Source organism: Ammodytes marinus (genome assembly GCF_949987685.1).
Source record: "Ammodytes marinus genome assembly, chromosome: 13".
Taxonomy (NCBI): Eukaryota; Metazoa; Chordata; class Actinopteri; order Uranoscopiformes; family Ammodytidae; genus Ammodytes; species Ammodytes marinus.
Genome location: NC_137217.1, coordinates 28424986 through 28444233, shown reverse-complemented (window position 1 = coordinate 28444233; position 19248 = coordinate 28424986). Strand labels below are relative to the sequence as shown.

The following is a 19248-nucleotide window of genomic DNA, read 5'->3' as shown; positions in this document are numbered from 1 at the left end:
GATTCTGTTCAACAGAGCCTTACCTATTTTTGAGGTCAATGTTAGCGCTCAATTGCACTGCTGCTTCTCAAGGTTAGGGACTACAGAGTTAGTGATTTGGGCGTCTGCCTTTTTTTCAATCTAGCAGCTGGTTCCATTGTCACAGCTTAAGCGTAGCCCTAGACCAAATGCAAATAGGCTTCCAAAAAAAAATAAATGCACTTTGATCTTGGATTTTTTAAAGCTTAATACATGTCTGTGGACCCGGTGCAGTGTATCCCTGATGTCTTTTTAACACAGTATTTTTATGTTTGACCTGGGTCAGAGTGATTTAAAGTCCCATAAGTCCCACAAGCTTATCAGGAATTTTTCTGGGAAAGCTTTGGGAGAGTTTTTATTCCTTTGGGGATCTGTGGTGGGCTCTGGTGTGCCAGTCAGGCCCTCATCCAGCTTTGATTACATTTATAACACAGTTTCACCGAGGGCTGCTCTCCCCAGACAAAACACTATGAGCCGAATGCAATCAAATCAAATGCATTCGGGTAGGATTTCAATTTATTTTTTTGAACAAAACAAGTTAGACAGCAACTGCCTTGTTAGGTGATAAAATAAATACATTACCAGTCCACTTTAAAAACAAGACAATGCAAAAAGACACAATCCCAGTCTCATTCTAGAAAGTTTACCACTGTGCCACTGTTTAGACCGTCTGTAATCGTTGTTTTTATGATGCCAATGTATCAAATGAGAAAGTGAAAACAGAGTGACAATGTGGAAGAGGTGGCTCTTATTTATGAACCCACAGAGAATTATCACCTGAATCTGCAGCTCCCCTTGGCTCTGGCTTTTAGCTGTTGGCCGTAACTTTACTGTTTTGATTCACTCTCACCGCTCTCATACTTTCCTTATCGGCTTCTGCAGCAGGCGGCCTATATTTCAGCAAAAAGCTAAAAAGAAAGAAAACTCTATACACAGACAGACACAGTTAGCAACTATTCGCTAGTGAATATAGTGGAGGATTTAGCCAGACAAAGTGAATGACACTGGAATTGCATTGCTGACACACGACTCCAATTGACTGATACAGTTGCTGTGTAACTGCTGGATGGCTAATTGTTTGCTAACAAGTTTGCCAGATCAATTTAAAAAAAAAATGAATATATGGCCAGTGATTTTAAAGCTATACTGTAAAGTTTGATCACAGAATATCTTCCGGTGTTCTCAAACATCAACAGCAACCACCCTCAGATTTTTCATCCCTTTTTAGAATCCCACTCCCTTTGTTCAAAAATATTCAACAAGAGCGCAGAGAGGAATCCACACACTAGAGAAAAAAGAAAAGGCCAGCTCTCTCTTTCAGTGGCAGCTTCAATCGACCGTAACTCAAAGCAACCATCACCAGTCTCGGTGCATAACAAGGGAGAAAAAAAGGCAGCACTACACATATAATAAAAAAATAACTCCTGCTGCGCATTGAACATCATATTCATGGTATGTAACCGCATTAAAGGTTTGTCAGAGGTATCAAAGGTTGGATTGCGGCCAGCGTGTGCGTGTGCGTGTGCGTGTGTGTGTGTGTGTGTGTAAGTGAATAAGTGAGTGAGTATGTGTATAGTATTATGTAAATGTGTGTTTGCAATGTAGGCTGCACGAGTGTGTGGCTCTACTGTATATATGCACTGTGGCCTCGGGGCGACTCAAGGGCAGGTCAACGGGATGAAAGAATAAAAGACACACTGACGGCTGCAGGATGAGCTGGAGATGGCGAGATGCTGTGCCATATGGGTGGGTGTGTGTCAAGGTGCAGATAATGTTAAACACACACTGAAGTCTTTATTCAGGAGTCTTTGAGACAATTGTAATAATGAGATTGTCTCTAATGTGGAATGTATAAAGACACATTGTCTTAACCTTTAAAGAAATCACTGAACTTGTTTTTTTATTATTATGTAATTACTCTTTCTTTAATATCTTACTCCCACATACAGTACAGTGATTACCACAGCCACGCTTTAGTACAGCGACACGGTTTCAAAACGTTCGTCTGATTTCAAAGATGTCGGCAGAGATAATGTGGATCAGGAGCTTAAGAATGAATTTTTGCCGCCATTGCAAAATGAAACAGTCCTGTATACATGGCTTATTAAACTAACCCGCCTTCCCCCTTACAGTGGAGGAGAGGGGCCTTTTGTTTATGTTGCTCAGATCACAAGTTCAATAGTAACTTTTCTTCCCAGAATTAAAAGTACTTTTTAGGGGGGTTGCACAAGGGAGCTGCCTTGGTCCCCTACTATTCTCACTAAGCATTCAGTCACTTGGTCACAAACATTAGAGAGCACAAAGTATTTTACCATAGTCATTTTCCACCTCAGAAAATATAGCTTTTTAAAGTATGGCCATTTGTAGAACCCAAAGAAGCTGTAAAACGTATATTCATGCCTTGATTTCAAGCTGACTTGATAATTGTAATGCACTTTTTACTGGTCTCCTAAGCTCCCTTCAGTTCAATCAAAACTCTGCAGCTCGGCTCTTAAACAGAAGCAAGAGGAGAGAGAGCATCAGTCCAGTTTTAGCCAGCTCTGCACTGGCTTCCTGTAACATTTAGAATTGATCCTTATATAGTCAAAGCCCTGCCTATAGGGCCAAGCTACATTGCCAACTCACCTGTTCCATATGTGCCTTTAAGAACATTGCGATCATCTGCCTCTGGTTTATTGGAGGTTCCCAGCAACAGCCGTCAGGGATTCAGCCTTTGTTAATTAAGCCCCAAAGCTGTGGAACACACAGGGAAGCCAGCTCCCTAAATGTTTTTGAAAGAAAGCTAAAAGCGTAGTTGTTTACTTCAGCCTTTATCTAGCCGACTATACAGACCTGAAAGTCTTTGCATCGCACTAGCGCACTGCTGCACTTCTTTTTCAATTCTGTATTCTCATTATATGTAGTCTTCCATTTTTATTTGTATTCAGTGGGTTGTACTTTCCACCTTATGTTATGCATTCAATGTAAAGGTGTATATCGATATAGAGTATCTGTTGTGTTATGTTGGATTGGCTGATATTGGTTTATCTAGACTGGTGATGAATCTGTGTACATCGGTAAAATAAGTGGCTCTGTTAAGCTTATGGCTTCAGAGCCCGAGGTGCCGATTGTATATTGCATACACAAGGTGAAGAACTTTCTGAACTCTTCCTTATTTAATCTCAAATCGCAACCACTGAAGTAAAACGAACAAGAAAAGTGTGGAGAGTTTCATTCATTTTTACATCCTATTTCATCTGTTGTCAATGTTTTTTTTTTAACTTTTATTTTATAATTTTCATCTTGTTTGTTTAATTTATGAAGCGTCTTTTACTCTTTCCATCTTCTCTTTTTCATGATATTCCATCCCTGTTTTTATGTTCATTCCATTTCAATGTAAAGCACTCTTGTCTTGTAATGCATCTCACTGCTTTATTACAAAGCACTCTGAAATGCTGCATTGCTTGTATGAAAAAGTTTCTACACCAATACAGTTTATAATTTGTATAATTATTATTAATTTGCAGTTGATTAGGGGAAAGAAAAACCTCACATCATATTCAGCTCACAATTTTATCCAAAATGAAGTACAATAAGTGCACTCAACCATGTGGGTACAAGGCAAAATTTGCAAAAAAAAATAAAAAATCCTGCAAGTACATCAACATCCATTACGCTTCAAGTGATGCATTTGCTCACCTTCTGCTGGGCTCCACAAAAATGGAGTAATGGTCCTCCTGCACTAAATTGTGTCCCAGCTCTGTTTGTTTTGTTTCCAATTCCAAGTGAGAATGGAAAAGGGGATTATAGTATTAGTTAAACATTAATATTATATGAATTAACTGAACACAAATGTACATTTGCTTTGTCAATTGGAATTCATATGGCATCAGAAAATGTAAATTTCACCTCTAATTGAACTGTTTGTTTTACACACTCATTACTAAATGAAGATCACACATCAAACAGAATAGCAATGTTGTTAGCCATTGTGATGAATCACTTATGAACACTGCATGTCTGAAAATATATATATATAAAGATGATACAAATCTTAATTAAAAACCCCCTGTAGAGAAATTGATGACAGCATTGCTACCAACACAGTTATTGCCCAGGCCTTCTTAGTCACCAATTGGCAGATAGATTATTAACAGCGTTTTTTTTTTTTTTTTCAAATGTGTTATTATTGTATTAATGAGTGTTCCTTTGTGGACGTGTCACTGTTTCAGCTACATCCAGAACTCCCAGCCCTACCTGAACAACATGACAGCAGTGGGCTGCATGATGGCTCTGGCTGCAGTCTTCCCGCTGGGGATTGATGGTCACCACGTCCAAAGATCACAGTTCCCCGTCGTCTGCCAGGTAACAAGAGAAAGACACAGACAGACAGACAGACAGACAGACAGACAGACAGACAGATAGATAGACAGATAGATAGATAGATAGATAGATAGATAGATAGATAGATAGATAGATACATAGATAGATAGATAGATAGATAGATAGATAGATAGATAGATAGATAGATAGATAGATAGATAGATAGATAGATAGATAGCCAGATAGCCACAGGGCAGAAGATAGACTGGGGCTGAGTATTGTCTGAAAATATTTGGTTGGATTTTATTTGATGCCAGTACAGAAACAGTATTAATATTTTATTTTACACTATTTGTTGAAAATAGGTTTATCATGTGAAATATCCAAAGTATAGAAGAAACTTAAATTATTTTTAGCGTCTGTAGTTGTTCTTCTTTTTTTCTTTTATGTAGTTAAAATTTCTGAACTTGGTTTAATGAAAAACTATTTTAGGCCTTATTAGTGACATCCATTAACACCTCAAGGTCTAAATGAAAATGGCAACACTTTTACAGGAAAAAATTATGTGTTTTATAAGCATTGCCATTGGTATTTAATTATTTAAAAGGAAGTATGGATTGATTTACAGCAGCTGGCAGGCTGAGCCCCCAGCAAGGGAGTAAGAGGCACAGTAAACAATCTTGCTGTATGACTTTCCACCAGCCAATGGCAAACATTGTACTGTTAGAGTTAGGACATACTACTTGCTGTAGTTTGGTCTGGCTTTGCGAGACTAGAGTTAGGATGACAAAAGCATCTAAGTGAGTATACGTTTAAATGATGTTTAATATGCTATAGCTGACTATGTAGCTAACTGGCTTGCAAACTGACATTAGAAGCGGACTTGAATAGTGAAGTTTTTTTTTGGTGGCTCATTCAACAAGCCTATAGGTCCATGACAATACTTGTATCTTGTGAGTGAGATAAGAAGGAGATCTTTTTTAGTCTGGGGCCTCAAATCATACACATTTGCCCTAAATTCTGCCTGACATATACAGTAAATTGGGGGATCTCAAGTATATTTTCAGATTTAGTTTGGCTAGCTGCATCACATGGATTTGTAATGTGTTAGCCTCATAGCACAATTGCCTAAATCATATTTACTCTACTTTTACTCTATTCTACATCTACTCTACTCTACGTCTACTTTTCGTTAGCCTAATAGCATAATTGCCAAAGTCATATTTTAAGGGTTATAAAGTAGGGTAAAGTAAATGTAGAATAGAGTAGATATAGAGTAAAAGTAGAGTAGAGTAAATATGATTAAGGCAATTATGCTATGAGGCTAACGAATGACTGGTCCGACCAGCCGGTCAATGTGGGCCAAGACCTAATAAGTCTATATCATGATCCACAAATATTGCAGAGGAAAATGTGTACCTGCTTTAAGCAACCTCACATTAATGACTGTTGAAGCCCTGATAGTTTTGATGTTCCTGTCTGTGGCAAGGCTTTTTGATCATACACAGTTAATGGGTGAAAAAGGTGAAAAGTTGAAAGACTGATGCAATTCATTAAGTATTTTGGGTTGTTTGAGGTGCAGACACCATTTTTTCTGTGCGCCAGAGTGGCACAGACGATGGTATCCCAGCTCTAATGAGGAGTGGGTAGTGCTTCTCTGTCTGTCACCCATGTGGAGTCTTTTTTGTTGTTGTGGAGGCGAGAGAGGGAGATTTCCATTTCTGTGGCTTCTCTTGCTCTTAGTCCCTGTCCAGCTATTCTCTCTCATGCTTTGTTCTGCCTGTCTCTTGCACTCCGCCTCTGACCCTCTACTCTACTGGAAAGTTTTATTTATTTATTCATGCAATCTTTTAATCTCAATATCACCAGCATGAGAATATGTTCTATCGTGCTGGAAGATACCAGCATAAAGTTTTCTCTCTCTCGTTCTCTCTCTCTCTCTCTCTCTCTCCCTCCCTCTCTCTCTCAGTTGTATTAAAATGAGGGCAAGGGGCCTAATTCCACATTGGGAAACTTTCCAAAATCATATTTCTATATTCTTACTGTCCAGCCAAATGAGAAAAAGACAGCTGTTAATAGAAATGTTGATATTTGTTGTGTGCATGTGAGTCACCTTCAGTTGTTACTGTGCGCTCAGCAGCAATAAGTTTAAGGAGATGCATAGAATGGTTTGCACATTTTTTTTTTTTTTTGCGTCTGCCTTTCAGGAAACTTACAGGATGCCCTACATTGTCGGTGGAGGTTGTTGGGAATGTATGCTGCCAAAAATGAATAACTGTAGACTGATATATTTATTTTTATCTTTAGATTATAACGGAAAAATTAAAAAAACACCCAATACAATGTAGGGTCACTGCAGCACTGCATAATGATAACCTGTTAATATTTAATCCGTTATCAACGGCAAGGGCATTAAAGAAAAATTGCAAGCATGGCTGTTCTCAGCTCTCAGCTCCCGCAGGTTTAGATATATACAGTACACACAGTACGGTTACCAGATCTACACACTTGAATTAAGGTCATTTTACATTCAAATCTCTTTTCTCTCTCCTCCAGTTCCGCCTGTGGCTCCTTGGCCTGGGCTTCAGCCTGGCATACGGCAGCATGTTCACCAAGATCTGGTGGGTCCACACGCTCTTCACCAAGAAGGAGGAGAAGAAGGAGAAGAAGAAGGTATGGAGCAGGGCTAGGATGAGGGATAGGGGGGGGGGGATAGAGTGTGTGTGTGTGTGTGTGTGTGTGTGTGAGGGAGGGGGGGGGGTAAGCCTCTCAGCAGCCTCTGGAGAGTAGAGAAAGGATGGTAGAGGGAGGCCAGGCCGTGCAGCATGTGTGGCACAGCCTGATAAAAAAAAGTTCCAGTGAAAACTTTGCAGGCTTCCATAGTAACATAAGCCTCTAAGAAGGGCCAGCTCGGCACCATTCACTGAGGATGGAGGTTGTAGCGCGAGTGCAGGGATAAGGGTGTTGGACACACGCTGACATAGATACTGTGCTTTAAACATGCACGCACAAAGCACTTGCACTTACACACACATGCAACATTTATGCATAGAATCATGCAGATGCAGACTTTTGGGGGCACACACACACACACACACACACACACACACACACACACACACACACACATAAACACACAGCCAGGGCCCTGATAACCACGTCATCCGCTTTATTCACACGCTGGTGTGTTTAAGAGCAGGTTGTGCATGTGTTGTGTTGTGTGTGTGTGTGTGTGTGTGTGGGTGTGTATGTGCCTCCACTTGAAGATAGTGTATCCCGGAGCCAACACGATACCGCCTGTCTGTGATGTGTTGTGGCAATTTTCTAAGACCTAATCAGAAGAAATACGAGATTAAAGCATGTATGGATACATTTATGAATATGGATGAGTATTAAGTTCTATGCAGAGATCCAACCTTCAGGGAGGGTTTATTATTTGAGCCAGAGCACAGCGAATCGAGATGACTTTCAACTCTTCTTCGTGGCTACAGTTTGGCATTTTGCCTGAGAGCCTTGCGTGATTATTTTAAGAAACTTTCACAAATCAAGGACAGAATGAGCGCTTTTTCAAATCATTTTTTTTTTCTTTCATGCAATTCAAGTGAAGAGGCACTCAGGACTGTGTAATGTGTTTTCTCCCTAGTGAATGCACGCTTGAATGGCTTTTACTATGTTGGAGGTGCTGGGAGTAAGCCAGCATGGTCAAATAACAAAAAAAAAAATAGATTTGTGTAGAAAAAGAGAGGGGGGAGCACAGCAGGAGAGCTCATTTTGGTTCCTCGTATTGGGTTTCAGCTGTGTTGCTTCCATTATAGCTTTTTGCTTTAAGCATAATAAAGTTAATACCTGTATTTGGAAACCGTGCACACTAGAGCAATGTCATCCCATTGTGTATAAATGATGATTTCAGGTAGCAGTAGAGATATAACTACTACTGCAGCAGCTCCCTGTGTGTGTCAGCTGCAAATACACACAGTGGAAAAAAAAGCCCGCTGCTCCTAAAACATATTTATACACACACACACAAACACACACACACACACACACACACACTTGTACACACACTCAAAGGCATACATTCAGAAAGACAATTGGCGCCCAGTCATCCAGAAATCACAAGGACGCCTGTCGTATTATTTGTCCTGGTTGTTTGTCTTAGTTTTGTGGACTCGCTTGTGCTGCCCTTGGATAGTGATGACTATTGTGTACGTGTGTGTGTGTGTGTGTGTGTGTGTGTGTGTGTGTGTGTGTGTGTATGTGTGTGTGTGTGTGTGTGTGTGTGTGTGTGTGTGTGTGTGTGTGTGTGTGTGTGTGTGTGTGTGTGTGTGTGTGTGTGTGTGTGTGTGTGTGTGTGTGTGTGTGTGTGTGTGTGTGCGCGCGCGTGTGTGTGTGTCTTGGCTCTCACACAGCAACACTTGGAGCCATGGAAACTCTACGCAACGGTCGGAGTGCTGCTGGCTATCGACTTCCTGTCACTCATGATCTGGCAGATTGTGGATCCCCTGCACATTACGGTTGAGGTAGAGTGTGAAAGACAGATGAGATAATTTGTATGTCATCACCCATTTGCGCAGACCCCGTACAGCCGCTGTCATCAGTCAATACGCCAGTAACGAGACACCGGCCCCTTGTATTTGTAGAAATGTACTTTCATTTTGATTCATTGTGTACGCTTAAAGAGCACAATCTAAAAACAAGGATAGAAATCGTGTTATTTCACAACAACAACAGCGGCGGCGGAACAGTGACATTTATGACTGGAATGAATACTTGGATTTATTTGTGTTTGAAAGTGTAAGCACTATTATTATTATTATGCACTGTGTGGCAATAACCGAAACAACAAACACACTTAAATGAGCTCCCCGCCTCATCAAACATTTATCGTGTGAGGTGGTCCCATTAAATTGTATGCTTAACTTCATTAAACCTGCATTAATTAGCTTTTTTTTCCAATTGGAAGACGGAACTAAAAGGACTCACTCGCTCATTTTTAACACACAAAAATACACATTTCAACCAAGATTGCATTTCTATGGTGTTTTTGTCTTTTTTAGCTCATTGTTTTGGTTCCACAGCACATATACTGTAACTTTCAGTAGGAGAGGCTCATATATAGTTATCAACATAACAAAAATACTCATCTTGCATATAAGAAGCCACATTATCCTACATTTGGAGTCATGTTTGTGTCCATCTGATGAATGTAAGTCCAATATTCCCTCTCCCTATAGCTATAGTTTTCTGTGTCTTCACCGACTCCTGAGGGAAATATGTGGCTCATTAGTTGCTAATTGCGCTGCTATGTTCACCAGCTAGTCGTTAACTTTAACTGTCTGCTGTGTGCTGCTGAACTGGGAGGATAAAGTGGCTTTTTAGAGCTTTTTCTGCATTAGAAAAAAAAAAAAACTGCCTACAGCAAGAAATAAAGTACAGCATGAGAAAGTGAACCAAAACATGTCAAAATAATGGACAACAAACCAAACTATTAGCTAAAATATTCTAAAACACTCTATAGAGCTAATAAGGGAAACTGACCAAACAGGTGATTGTTCTCTGTGGGTTCATAGCCGCGAGTGAGATATTTGCATGATAAATAGTTGTGTGGTCTGTTTTGATCTTGAAAATATTGCTATACGGCAGCTTTAATGGTCTGAAAATGGCATTGTTTACATCAGTTTGCATTCTCTCTTTTACAATCCTATGTTACGGTAGCAAAAGTAACTGTTGATATATATTTCTGCACAGGGGTGTATTATCATGTCACTATGCATTTGTGTCCTTATGCATGTGCTGGTATAACCCTAGAAACTAGACAGGAGCCCACTGACCAAAATGTTGCTCCACAGCACCACTAGTGGTCAGAAACTTCTTTGCACCCATTGGTGGAAATCTCATCAGTGCATTACTTTACATATATTTACAATGAGTGCACGAGACCCCTGGTTAACTTATGACATGTCATGCGCAGAAACATATCCTGGTTTCAGCCAAATGGATATACCCCTTATTTCAGTTGTGAGGACGCTTAATGCTTGGTGGATAGAAACCAGGGCACTGTGGCTTGTAAAGAAACCAGACTGAGGAACGAGCGTCGGCCTCAGGAATCAAGACACCTGCAGACCGGAGAACTATTTAAACGCCGGATGAGAATCAAAACTGTGATGCTAATGTCTTTGTAGCCTGCTCTCATTAGGCTGCACTATAAACAGTACCTCCATTTAGTGCATATCAACCTCTTTGGGAACAACAGCTATACTAAATCATCATTTGCCTTACTATGCAAAACACTGGCTTTAAATACAGACAGGGCTTCAATGGACATTCTAAATAGGTATTTCATATTTATTGGATATCTGATTCCAATTAAATGCAGTCATCTAGATCTGACTCACGGGATAAGGCCTATTTACTTGAGGGGATCAACCGTGCAGTCTCTGGGGCTTGTGCTTACTGTGCAATTTTTCTTTTTCTTGTGTGTGTGTGTGTGTGTGAGTGTGTGCCTCCTTCTCGACTGTGCTGCTGTCTCATCGTTTCCAATTATCTCCCCCTTCTCTCTCTCTCCTTCTCTCTCCTTCTCTCTATCCCTATATATCTCTTTATCCCTTCCATTCCTTTTCCACTCTTTCCTGCGGTCTGCCGTGCGAGTAGAAGTTCACCAGAGAGGTCCCTAAAGAAGACTTGGATGTCCTGATTCAGCCTCTGCTGGAGCACTGCAGCTCGGAGAAGATGAACACGTGGCTGGGTATTGGTTCCTTTTTTCTCTCATATTTCAATCTTTCTTTCTTTTTTATCGCTCTTTTGGCCCACTGTGGTTTTGTCTCTGTCACACACACACACACACACGCACGCACGCACGCACGCACGCACACACACACACACACACACACACACACACGCATGGACATATGCCAGAGCTCACGCTTCATTGCCATTCACCCTGAATTAAACAGGTCTCATATCACAGCCTCCCCCCCTCCAGTTTTGGTTCCCCTTTTTGTATCTCGTCGGCCCACGCAGTCCTAATCTCACTCTCTCTCTCTCTCCATCTCTCTCTTTATTTCTCTCTCTCTTTCTTTCTCTCTCTCTCTCTCTGTCTCTCCCTCTCTCTTTCTTTCTCTCTCTCTCTCTTTCTTTCTCTCTCTTTCTCTCTCTTTCTCCCTCTCTGTGTCTCTGCTGTCTTTCTTAGCGTGGCAGCCCTTGTTATGAAAGTATAATGGTGTCTGAAATTCAAATAATGTGGGTCACAAACTGGGCCATTGCCCCATAGCATTTCCCTTTCTCGGAGAAGAAAAGACAGGGCTCTAATATCAGGCAGTTTAAAGAAACAATGGACCGTCTGAAGAAGAACTGGCAAATTTACTCAATCACAGATCCTCCTTTTATGCTCGCTCTCTTTCACAGTTAAAATGTTCCTTTCTCTGTCAGTCCGCTGGGCTCTGATTGGCTTTCAATATATTCAGTCTCTCTGCACTATAGTGTATTATTTCTACGTTTTTGATTTTTTCTACCGCGGCACAACTCAGTCATACTCACTCCCTCAGTGTGACTTTCTTGTGCACTAGACGCATTACAAGATTAGCCTTTTATTTGATCCCATAAATTTGACAAATTCCCATAATGAGTTTTATTTTATATAGGAAATAATTGTAGAAATACAGTACATAGGCATTGAGTCTTAATGTATTCTATTGCTTCTATGGAACTGTGCATAGGTATAGTGGTCATTTCTTAAATACTAATGTCAGTATGCTACAGTGCTCACAATAACATACCAGTTTCAAATAAGCACAAAGTTCAGCTGAGGACAATGGCAACATCACAAGTTTGGCAAGTATTCTGTTTCTAAACCAAATTGACTCAGAAACCAGAACTTGTATCTTGTTGTTGTTAATATTTTTTTTTTAGTCTGGACCAGATTAGCGTGCCGACTGACTGACAGACAGACATTGCTATCCCTAGGGCCGAAGAAAAAATAATGAATTGTCAAACTAGATGCAGCTTTGCAGCAAAGATATATAGAGTTTTTTTTTTATCGGGTCTTACGGGTCAAGCTCCAACAAACTCTAAACCCCAGCAATTTTCCCTCACCCTGTCTGATAAATAAAATGCCCACGTCTTTCAAATTGTGTATTCCGTGGTGTTTGAGCCCAATCCGGCTGATGTGACTGCAGTTATTTTCACTCTGACTTCAGAGAGCTTTACCCTGGGAGCATCAGAAGAAAAATACACCACTGTTTTCACTAGATGTGGAGTTCACCCTGTTAGTGCGATATTGACTTTGATGCTATACAATCTTTGGAGTGACCTTGACATTCATTATAATGGTCATAGTAAGGGACTGTGTGCAGGTTAGAGAGCCACACTGTTTGCGTTGCTTCAAAGAGTACTGCTGGCCTAAATCATGGCCAGTCATATTATTAGCAACCCCTTAATGAGGTGTTTGGGAAGGTTGGCTTAGCTGTGCTGTTTTACTATGTCGGTGCTCAATTAAGATCTTAATGTATTGATAGAATCACAGTATGAGGAAAAAAGTGGAAAAAATGGGCAATTTTTTTTTGGGCAATTTTCAAATACACAATATAAGTGAAAAGCTCAAACCGAATGTTGAGGTAGAGTATAACAACAAAACTAAACCTAGAATCCTTCATAGTTTTTATTCAGGGGTCAATTTCAGTTGTAAATATTCAGTAAGCTTTCCATCTATAACTTCTTCTTCTTGTCTTTTCAAAATGCATCAACAATTGGCTTCTCTTTGTTTCCATACAACACTACATAGGCTCTGCATTACTTGTAGTATTTGCTTCAGTTGCATTACACACATCATCATATTATATGGTTTCAGTGCGCATGGAAACATTTCTGCAAACTCACTCATAAACCCGTTTACCTCTCTCTCTCTCTCTCTCTCTCTCTCTCTCTCTCTCTCTCTCTCTCTCTCTCTCTCTGTCTTCCTGTAGGTGTGGTTTATGGCTACAAGGGGCTGCTGCTGCTGCTGGGGATTTTTCTGGCTTACGAGACCAAGTCCGTCTCCACAGAGAAGATCAATGACCATCGCGCCGTGGGGATGGCTATTTACAACGTTGCTGTGAGTCCAGTAAAAGCAATGACACATTCACGCCTCAATGCCTCGTTTCTGGGTGCTACACTGTCTGCTTTTTCCTTCTACTGTTTTGCCTTTTCTCTGCAAAGACCATTATACAGCCGAATAAGATTAAAGTGGCAATAATAATACATTTTATTGCTCCATAGTGTAAAATGCCTGAAGCATGTCTGCGGGGGGGTTTAATCAATGCCAGTGACTTCATGATTTCTTTTGTGTGGTTTTTCGGAGACTTCTTGGCATCTAAAATCCACTTTCCCTGCTCATTTCAGCAGAGCAGAAACAGGCAGCTGACCAGGGTGTCAAGACATTTCAGCTGCTACGGCTTAAAAGCTTCCTTCTCAAGGGGCTACTCTTTGCAGTTTAGAGAAGTTAATGGAGTTCATAGATAACTCGATGCCCCTGCGATGCCTCTGGGGTGCATTTCTTTTTATTTTAGTAGATGTCTGGCTTAAGATGACAGATCACGTTGACATTTTTCCTTCGCAGTTGCACAAGGACTGTAAAAAATGATACTATCTCAAGGTTTTTCTAGATTCACTATGTTGCATCAATCTTCAAATATCGTACAAGAAGTATAGTCCATAGTGGAGTATAGTCCATAGTGGGCTCTGTAGAATATAAATGAAAACTTTTCATCCAAACCACAAAACCTTAGGGATGTGCTGAATATCACAAAATGAGGATCTGGTATAAAAGTACATGTTAGTATAAAGGTCGGTTGGAGCATTATACGCGCCGCTGAAACTAAGGCTCATCCATAAAATATTCAAGCTTTTTTCTACAAGTACGTCTTGAGACTCTCTCAAACTACAAAAAAAAAAAAAAACTGACACATTTCTGTCCAAATCATTACACTTCCAGCACAGGCTGCAGTCTCGTATGAATCATACATTTTGATGCTTATGGTGTCTGTGTGGTGTTGTAATAATATCGATATCGCCATATTTCAGATCTCCGTTTTAGAAAAGAAAAGCTGTTCTCAAGGGGACTTCACTGTGAAATAAATGTTAAACCAAAATCAAGAAAATATGGCAGGGGTGCATCACAGACTATTGTGCTACAATCTCATGCAACTCAAACATATCTCCTTTAGCCTAGTGCTGTTTTTTAAAGCTTTAGTACTGAGAATATGTATAAAAATAGGTCAAAATATGGGCGGAGTGTGGGTTGTGGTGGGTTATCTTTGTGTGTGGATGGCAGAGATGGCACTCACACACACTGGAGCTGTTAACTTGCCCTATGGCATGAATAAGTTTAAATGTGCCCGGTGCTAAAGTACAGTGCTAAATGCCGCCGTCAGTCATAAAAATGTTTAGGGTTGGTAAAAGCTAGTGAATCATCTTAAACGGAGGCACCTAGGATGCACTTTACATGAAAATAGCTGTCATTATGCTCACTTTAGCCACTTTAGACAAATACCCGCTGCCATTTCATGACACTCTTGACACGGGGTAACTTTGTAATTGATGTAAAATCGCTGGGAAAAGTGGTTTCTGTCACTTTTATTGCCAGAGGTGTTTTTCTGTTTTGATCGAGAGCAGCACACTTTTTTTTTCTTTTCTTTTTTTTTTTTTTTTTTTTAATAGTCTTTATCGTATATTTTGCCAGAACTTCCTATGCTTGCCTGGGTTGCCATCAATCAATAAAAGTTCTCAACGAGCACCCAAACATTTACCCACTTATACTTTGTGGATATGTAATTAGCAAATGGATTGATCGCGTCTGCCTTCGTCAAGGAGACTATTCATCATTGATCATCGCTCATGTGTTATTTATGAGAGCGTTAGAAGCGGCTTGCGAGCTCATTTCATCACATGGTTCCCTAATGTGATGCGAGTCTAATGTTGTTATTTTATTTTATGATATTATACACATCTCAGTTTTTACGACGGTGTCAATAGTTAATGGTGTCTGTGAAGGGGTACCTCCTTCCTTCTTTGCTAAGCTGAGCTCCGGGGCCCTGATGAGATGACAATGTGCTGATTGTCACCAGCGCACACTTCAGTCATGACTTTTTAATGCTGTTTTCACATGGGAGCCCTCCCCGGAATGACAAACAGATGCCTGATGCTTTTATGGATGTGATATTCCTCCCCTCTCATTCTGCCTATCATTCACTCAACTTCTATTCTCCTCTCCATCTCACACCCCTCTCTCCCCTCTCTCTCTCTCTCTCTCCCCCCCACTGCCTTATTCTCTCTCTTCTAACTCACTCTGGCTTTGTTCAAACTTCTCTTTCTGTCCATCACCCTCTCCCTATGTGTCTGTCTTTCTCTCTCTCTGTCTCTCCCTCTCTTTTTCTCTCTCTCTCTCTCTCTCTCACTGTCTGTCTGTCTCTCTCTCTGTCTCTATCTCTCTCTCTCCCTCGCTCTCTCTCTGTCTCTGTCTCTCTCTCTCTCTCTCTCTCTGTCTCTCTCTCTCTCTCTCTCTCTCTCTTCCTGCAGGTATTGTGTCTGATCACGGCTCCAGTCACTATGATCCTCTCATCGCAGCAGGACGCCTCCTTTGCCTTTGCCTCTCTGGCCATCGTCTTCTCGGCCTACATCACTCTGGTGGTGCTGTTCGTACCCAAGGTGCTCACACACACACACGCACACGCACACACACACACACACACACACACACACACACACACACACACACACACACACACACACACACACACACACACAACTTCTGACACTAGATATTGTTCAGTGTGATGTCTCTGCTTTTTCATAATTGGCCAGAAAATGCTTTGATGTTTGGACTGGCTGTGACTTCCAATCAGCAGGCTACTAAAAATGATCAAATCTGTGTCATCTGTACAACGGTAATAATCTGTTAAATTAGTTTTTTTATTCAGATGGGAAACTGCTGTAAACACTTTGGCGTTTGGCAGAAACAAAAACCCTCCGGCAAAAAAACAAAGTGAGACATTTTACATGTCTGGCAGCAGCTACAGAGATTTTCTTTTTTGGCACAGCTGCACACACTTTGCAGGCAGAGGAAAAGAGAGTGCCATCTACAGAAATTCAAACTTCATTAACTGAGGATCCGAGGGGAAAAAGGGAGAAGAGAAAATATCACAATAGCGTCACCACTGTTCGATTGTGTTGCTTTTTGTGGGCGTTCAGTGCAGAAACACAGCACACAGCATTGAACGCGAAGCACCAAAGATGTCGCCAAAAATAGTAATAAATAAAAAATGAAAGTATCAACTCCTTAAAATTGTCTGCTATGACCAAAATATTTTTAGACCATCAGAAGAGTGTGTGTGTGTGTGTGTGTGTGTGTGTGTGTGTGTGTGTGTGTGTGTGTGTGTGTGTGTGTGTGTGTGTGTGTGTGTGTGTGTGTGTGTGTGTGTGAGTGAGCGAAAATATTAATAATGTGTTCTCACTAGGTGTTCTCAATGGATGCATAATTCATTCAGCAGGCTTATACGGTGCTCGGGCCAAGTTTAATTTAGTTTTTTTTTTTCTTTATTGACTTGCTGTCCCCATGGTGTTCCAGATGCGGCGTCTCATCACCCGTGGCGAGTGGCAGTCTGAGCAGCAGGACACTCTGAAGACCGGCTCGTCCACCAACAACAACGACGAGGAGAAATCCAGACAGCTAGAGAGGGAGAACCGAGAACTGCAGAAGATCATCCAGGAGGTGACGGCCATTAAAATGTCAAATCAAAGTCAAATTTATTTCTATAGCACATTTAAAAACAACATCAGTTGACCAAAGTGCTGTACAGAATACAATACACAACAACACATAGGCCTAAGATACACAACAAAAAAGGAATACTTAATGTGTAATAATTAAAGGATTACTTCACCCATACAGAACCAGGCATTCTATCATTAGAAAATCGCTATTATAATATAATGAATGAGGTCTTCCCTTAGTCTTCCCTTGGCCCAGCTGTCCTGTTAATCCTAACCCTACATTTTTCCCATGTGTGATGTCACACATGGGAAAATGTTGGGTTAGACAGTGAGACTATAAAAAACTCTTTCTGCCTTTTTCTCAGGCTAAGATGAACCGATTTCTAAAATGTGTTGCACATTTATTCTACATAGGATCTCAGAGGTCAATACACCTTCATATTTCCACCGGTGAAGTAGGTCTTTAACGCCATAAATACATTATACAAACATTAAACATGCACACACCCAAATGCCCTATACATCATTTCCATTTTCCATATACAGTAAGTTAATATTTTAGTTCATACCGGAGGCAAACTATGGATAATACATATATATATATGGACATACGTAGGTAATACGCATTCAAGTATTCATATGCATCTATTATACAGATACTGGCTGTGTGTATGTGGTATTTGATTGTACATACTGTGCAATGGGGGAATGCTGCATAATAGAAGTTAAATATAGAATAATAACACAACATTGTGACATTAAAATGGAGACATAGGTCGTGTCCTTCTCATTAATGCTTGTATTTCTGTACTTTATTGTGTATGGTTTTTGTTCGATAACCTTGGTTCTATTGTTGCTTTTACAATGACAGATATGAAAAGAGTTGGCGAGTATGCCTCTCTCATTCAGTGTTTCTGTAGCAGCACATAGCTCCATGAATTCCCCAAAAGAATGAAATATGAAAGGAGATGGAACATTGTAATTTCTGAACAGGATTGGGTTAATATTTTTACACACCACAAACCATACATCATGGGAGGTTTTGCTAAATGAATACTCTATACAAAAATGTATGTATATGATTGTATTGGAATCCTTTTGTATTGAACTGTACACGGCAAGGACACGACTAACAGTCCAAACCCCACATAGTCACAAACGTATTAAAATAGAATGTTTTTTATTAACATTTCGTTCTTGAGAAATCCCTGAAGCAAATAATTGACTATCAAAATAGTTGCAAATTATTATTTTCTTTCAGCCAGCTTATTGACTAACCATTAGCTGTAGTGCTAGAACTGCTTATGAATGCTAATAATGGGTGGAGGGTTAAAGAAAAGTGTCATCATTACATTTACTGTTTTTTGTAATTTGAATTTCTGTTTGAATGTTGTGAGTGTATCCATCTAACTTTTGCTGCCTCTTGGCCAGGACTCCCTCGAAAAAGAGTTTTTTTTAATCTCAATGGGACTTTCCTGGTTAAATAAACAATTAAAAAAATGACAGCTCCATAACATATCTCCCTCTCCCCACGTTGTGTCTCCAGAAAGAAGAGAGGGTATCGGCTCTCCGCAACCAGCTGGCAGAGCGACAGGCTCTACGTAACCGGCGCCGGCCCTCCTCAGCCGGTCAGAACCAGAACCACAACGCCCCGCTGCCCGTCTCCCAGCCCGACCCCAAGTCCCTGCTGCCCCCGCCCGGATACCCCAACCCAGCCACGGACAATCACGCCCTGCCTCCCTCCTTCTCCAACTCATCCAACCTCTACCCTGCTGACAGCAAGATGAACCGCAACCACTGTCACAACAGCCAGATCCCACTGCTGTATAAATAGGCATGACTACGGTATGTGTGCGTGCGTGTGTGTTTGTGTGTGTGTGTGTGTGTGTGTGTGTGTGTGTGTGTGTGTGTGTGTGTGTGTGTTTAGGGGAGGGGAGAGTTGCACAATGAACACAGAGGACACAAAAAACACAAACAAATGAGACACTGTGACTTTCACTTGTTTCGGCGATTGCGCACAGCAGTGTTATTGACACTGTTTTTCCAATATGGCGTGGAAGCACAAATAAGTAAACGGGAGAGAGCGCTGTATGCTGTACACTTTGCAGCTTTCTGTGTGTGGGGGAGAAAGTCACGCAGGTAACACCACCCGTCCTCACCGTTTTGATGTCAAGTGTGTTCAGC

General features: G+C 40.8%; 1 protein-coding gene across 1 annotated transcript in view; it reads left to right on the top strand.

Moving 5' to 3' along the window:
* The window catches only part of gabbr1a (gamma-aminobutyric acid (GABA) B receptor, 1a), a gene marked incomplete at its 3' end in the record, with an annotated part of 51491 nt that extends 32593 nt beyond the window's left edge, over nucleotides 1-18898 (top strand). Inside the window, exons 11-18 of the mRNA XM_080038979.1 lie at nucleotides 4230-4362; nucleotides 6877-6993; nucleotides 8730-8840; nucleotides 10972-11065; nucleotides 13281-13408; nucleotides 15871-15999; nucleotides 16919-17062; nucleotides 18611-18898. Of these exons, the coding sequence (XP_079895105.1) occupies nucleotides 4230-4362; nucleotides 6877-6993; nucleotides 8730-8840; nucleotides 10972-11065; nucleotides 13281-13408; nucleotides 15871-15999; nucleotides 16919-17062; nucleotides 18611-18898 (1144 nt within the window). The remainder of the gene's footprint in view (nucleotides 1-4229; nucleotides 4363-6876; nucleotides 6994-8729; nucleotides 8841-10971; nucleotides 11066-13280; nucleotides 13409-15870; nucleotides 16000-16918; nucleotides 17063-18610) is intronic.
* Nucleotides 18899-19248: the final 350 nt, after the last annotated feature.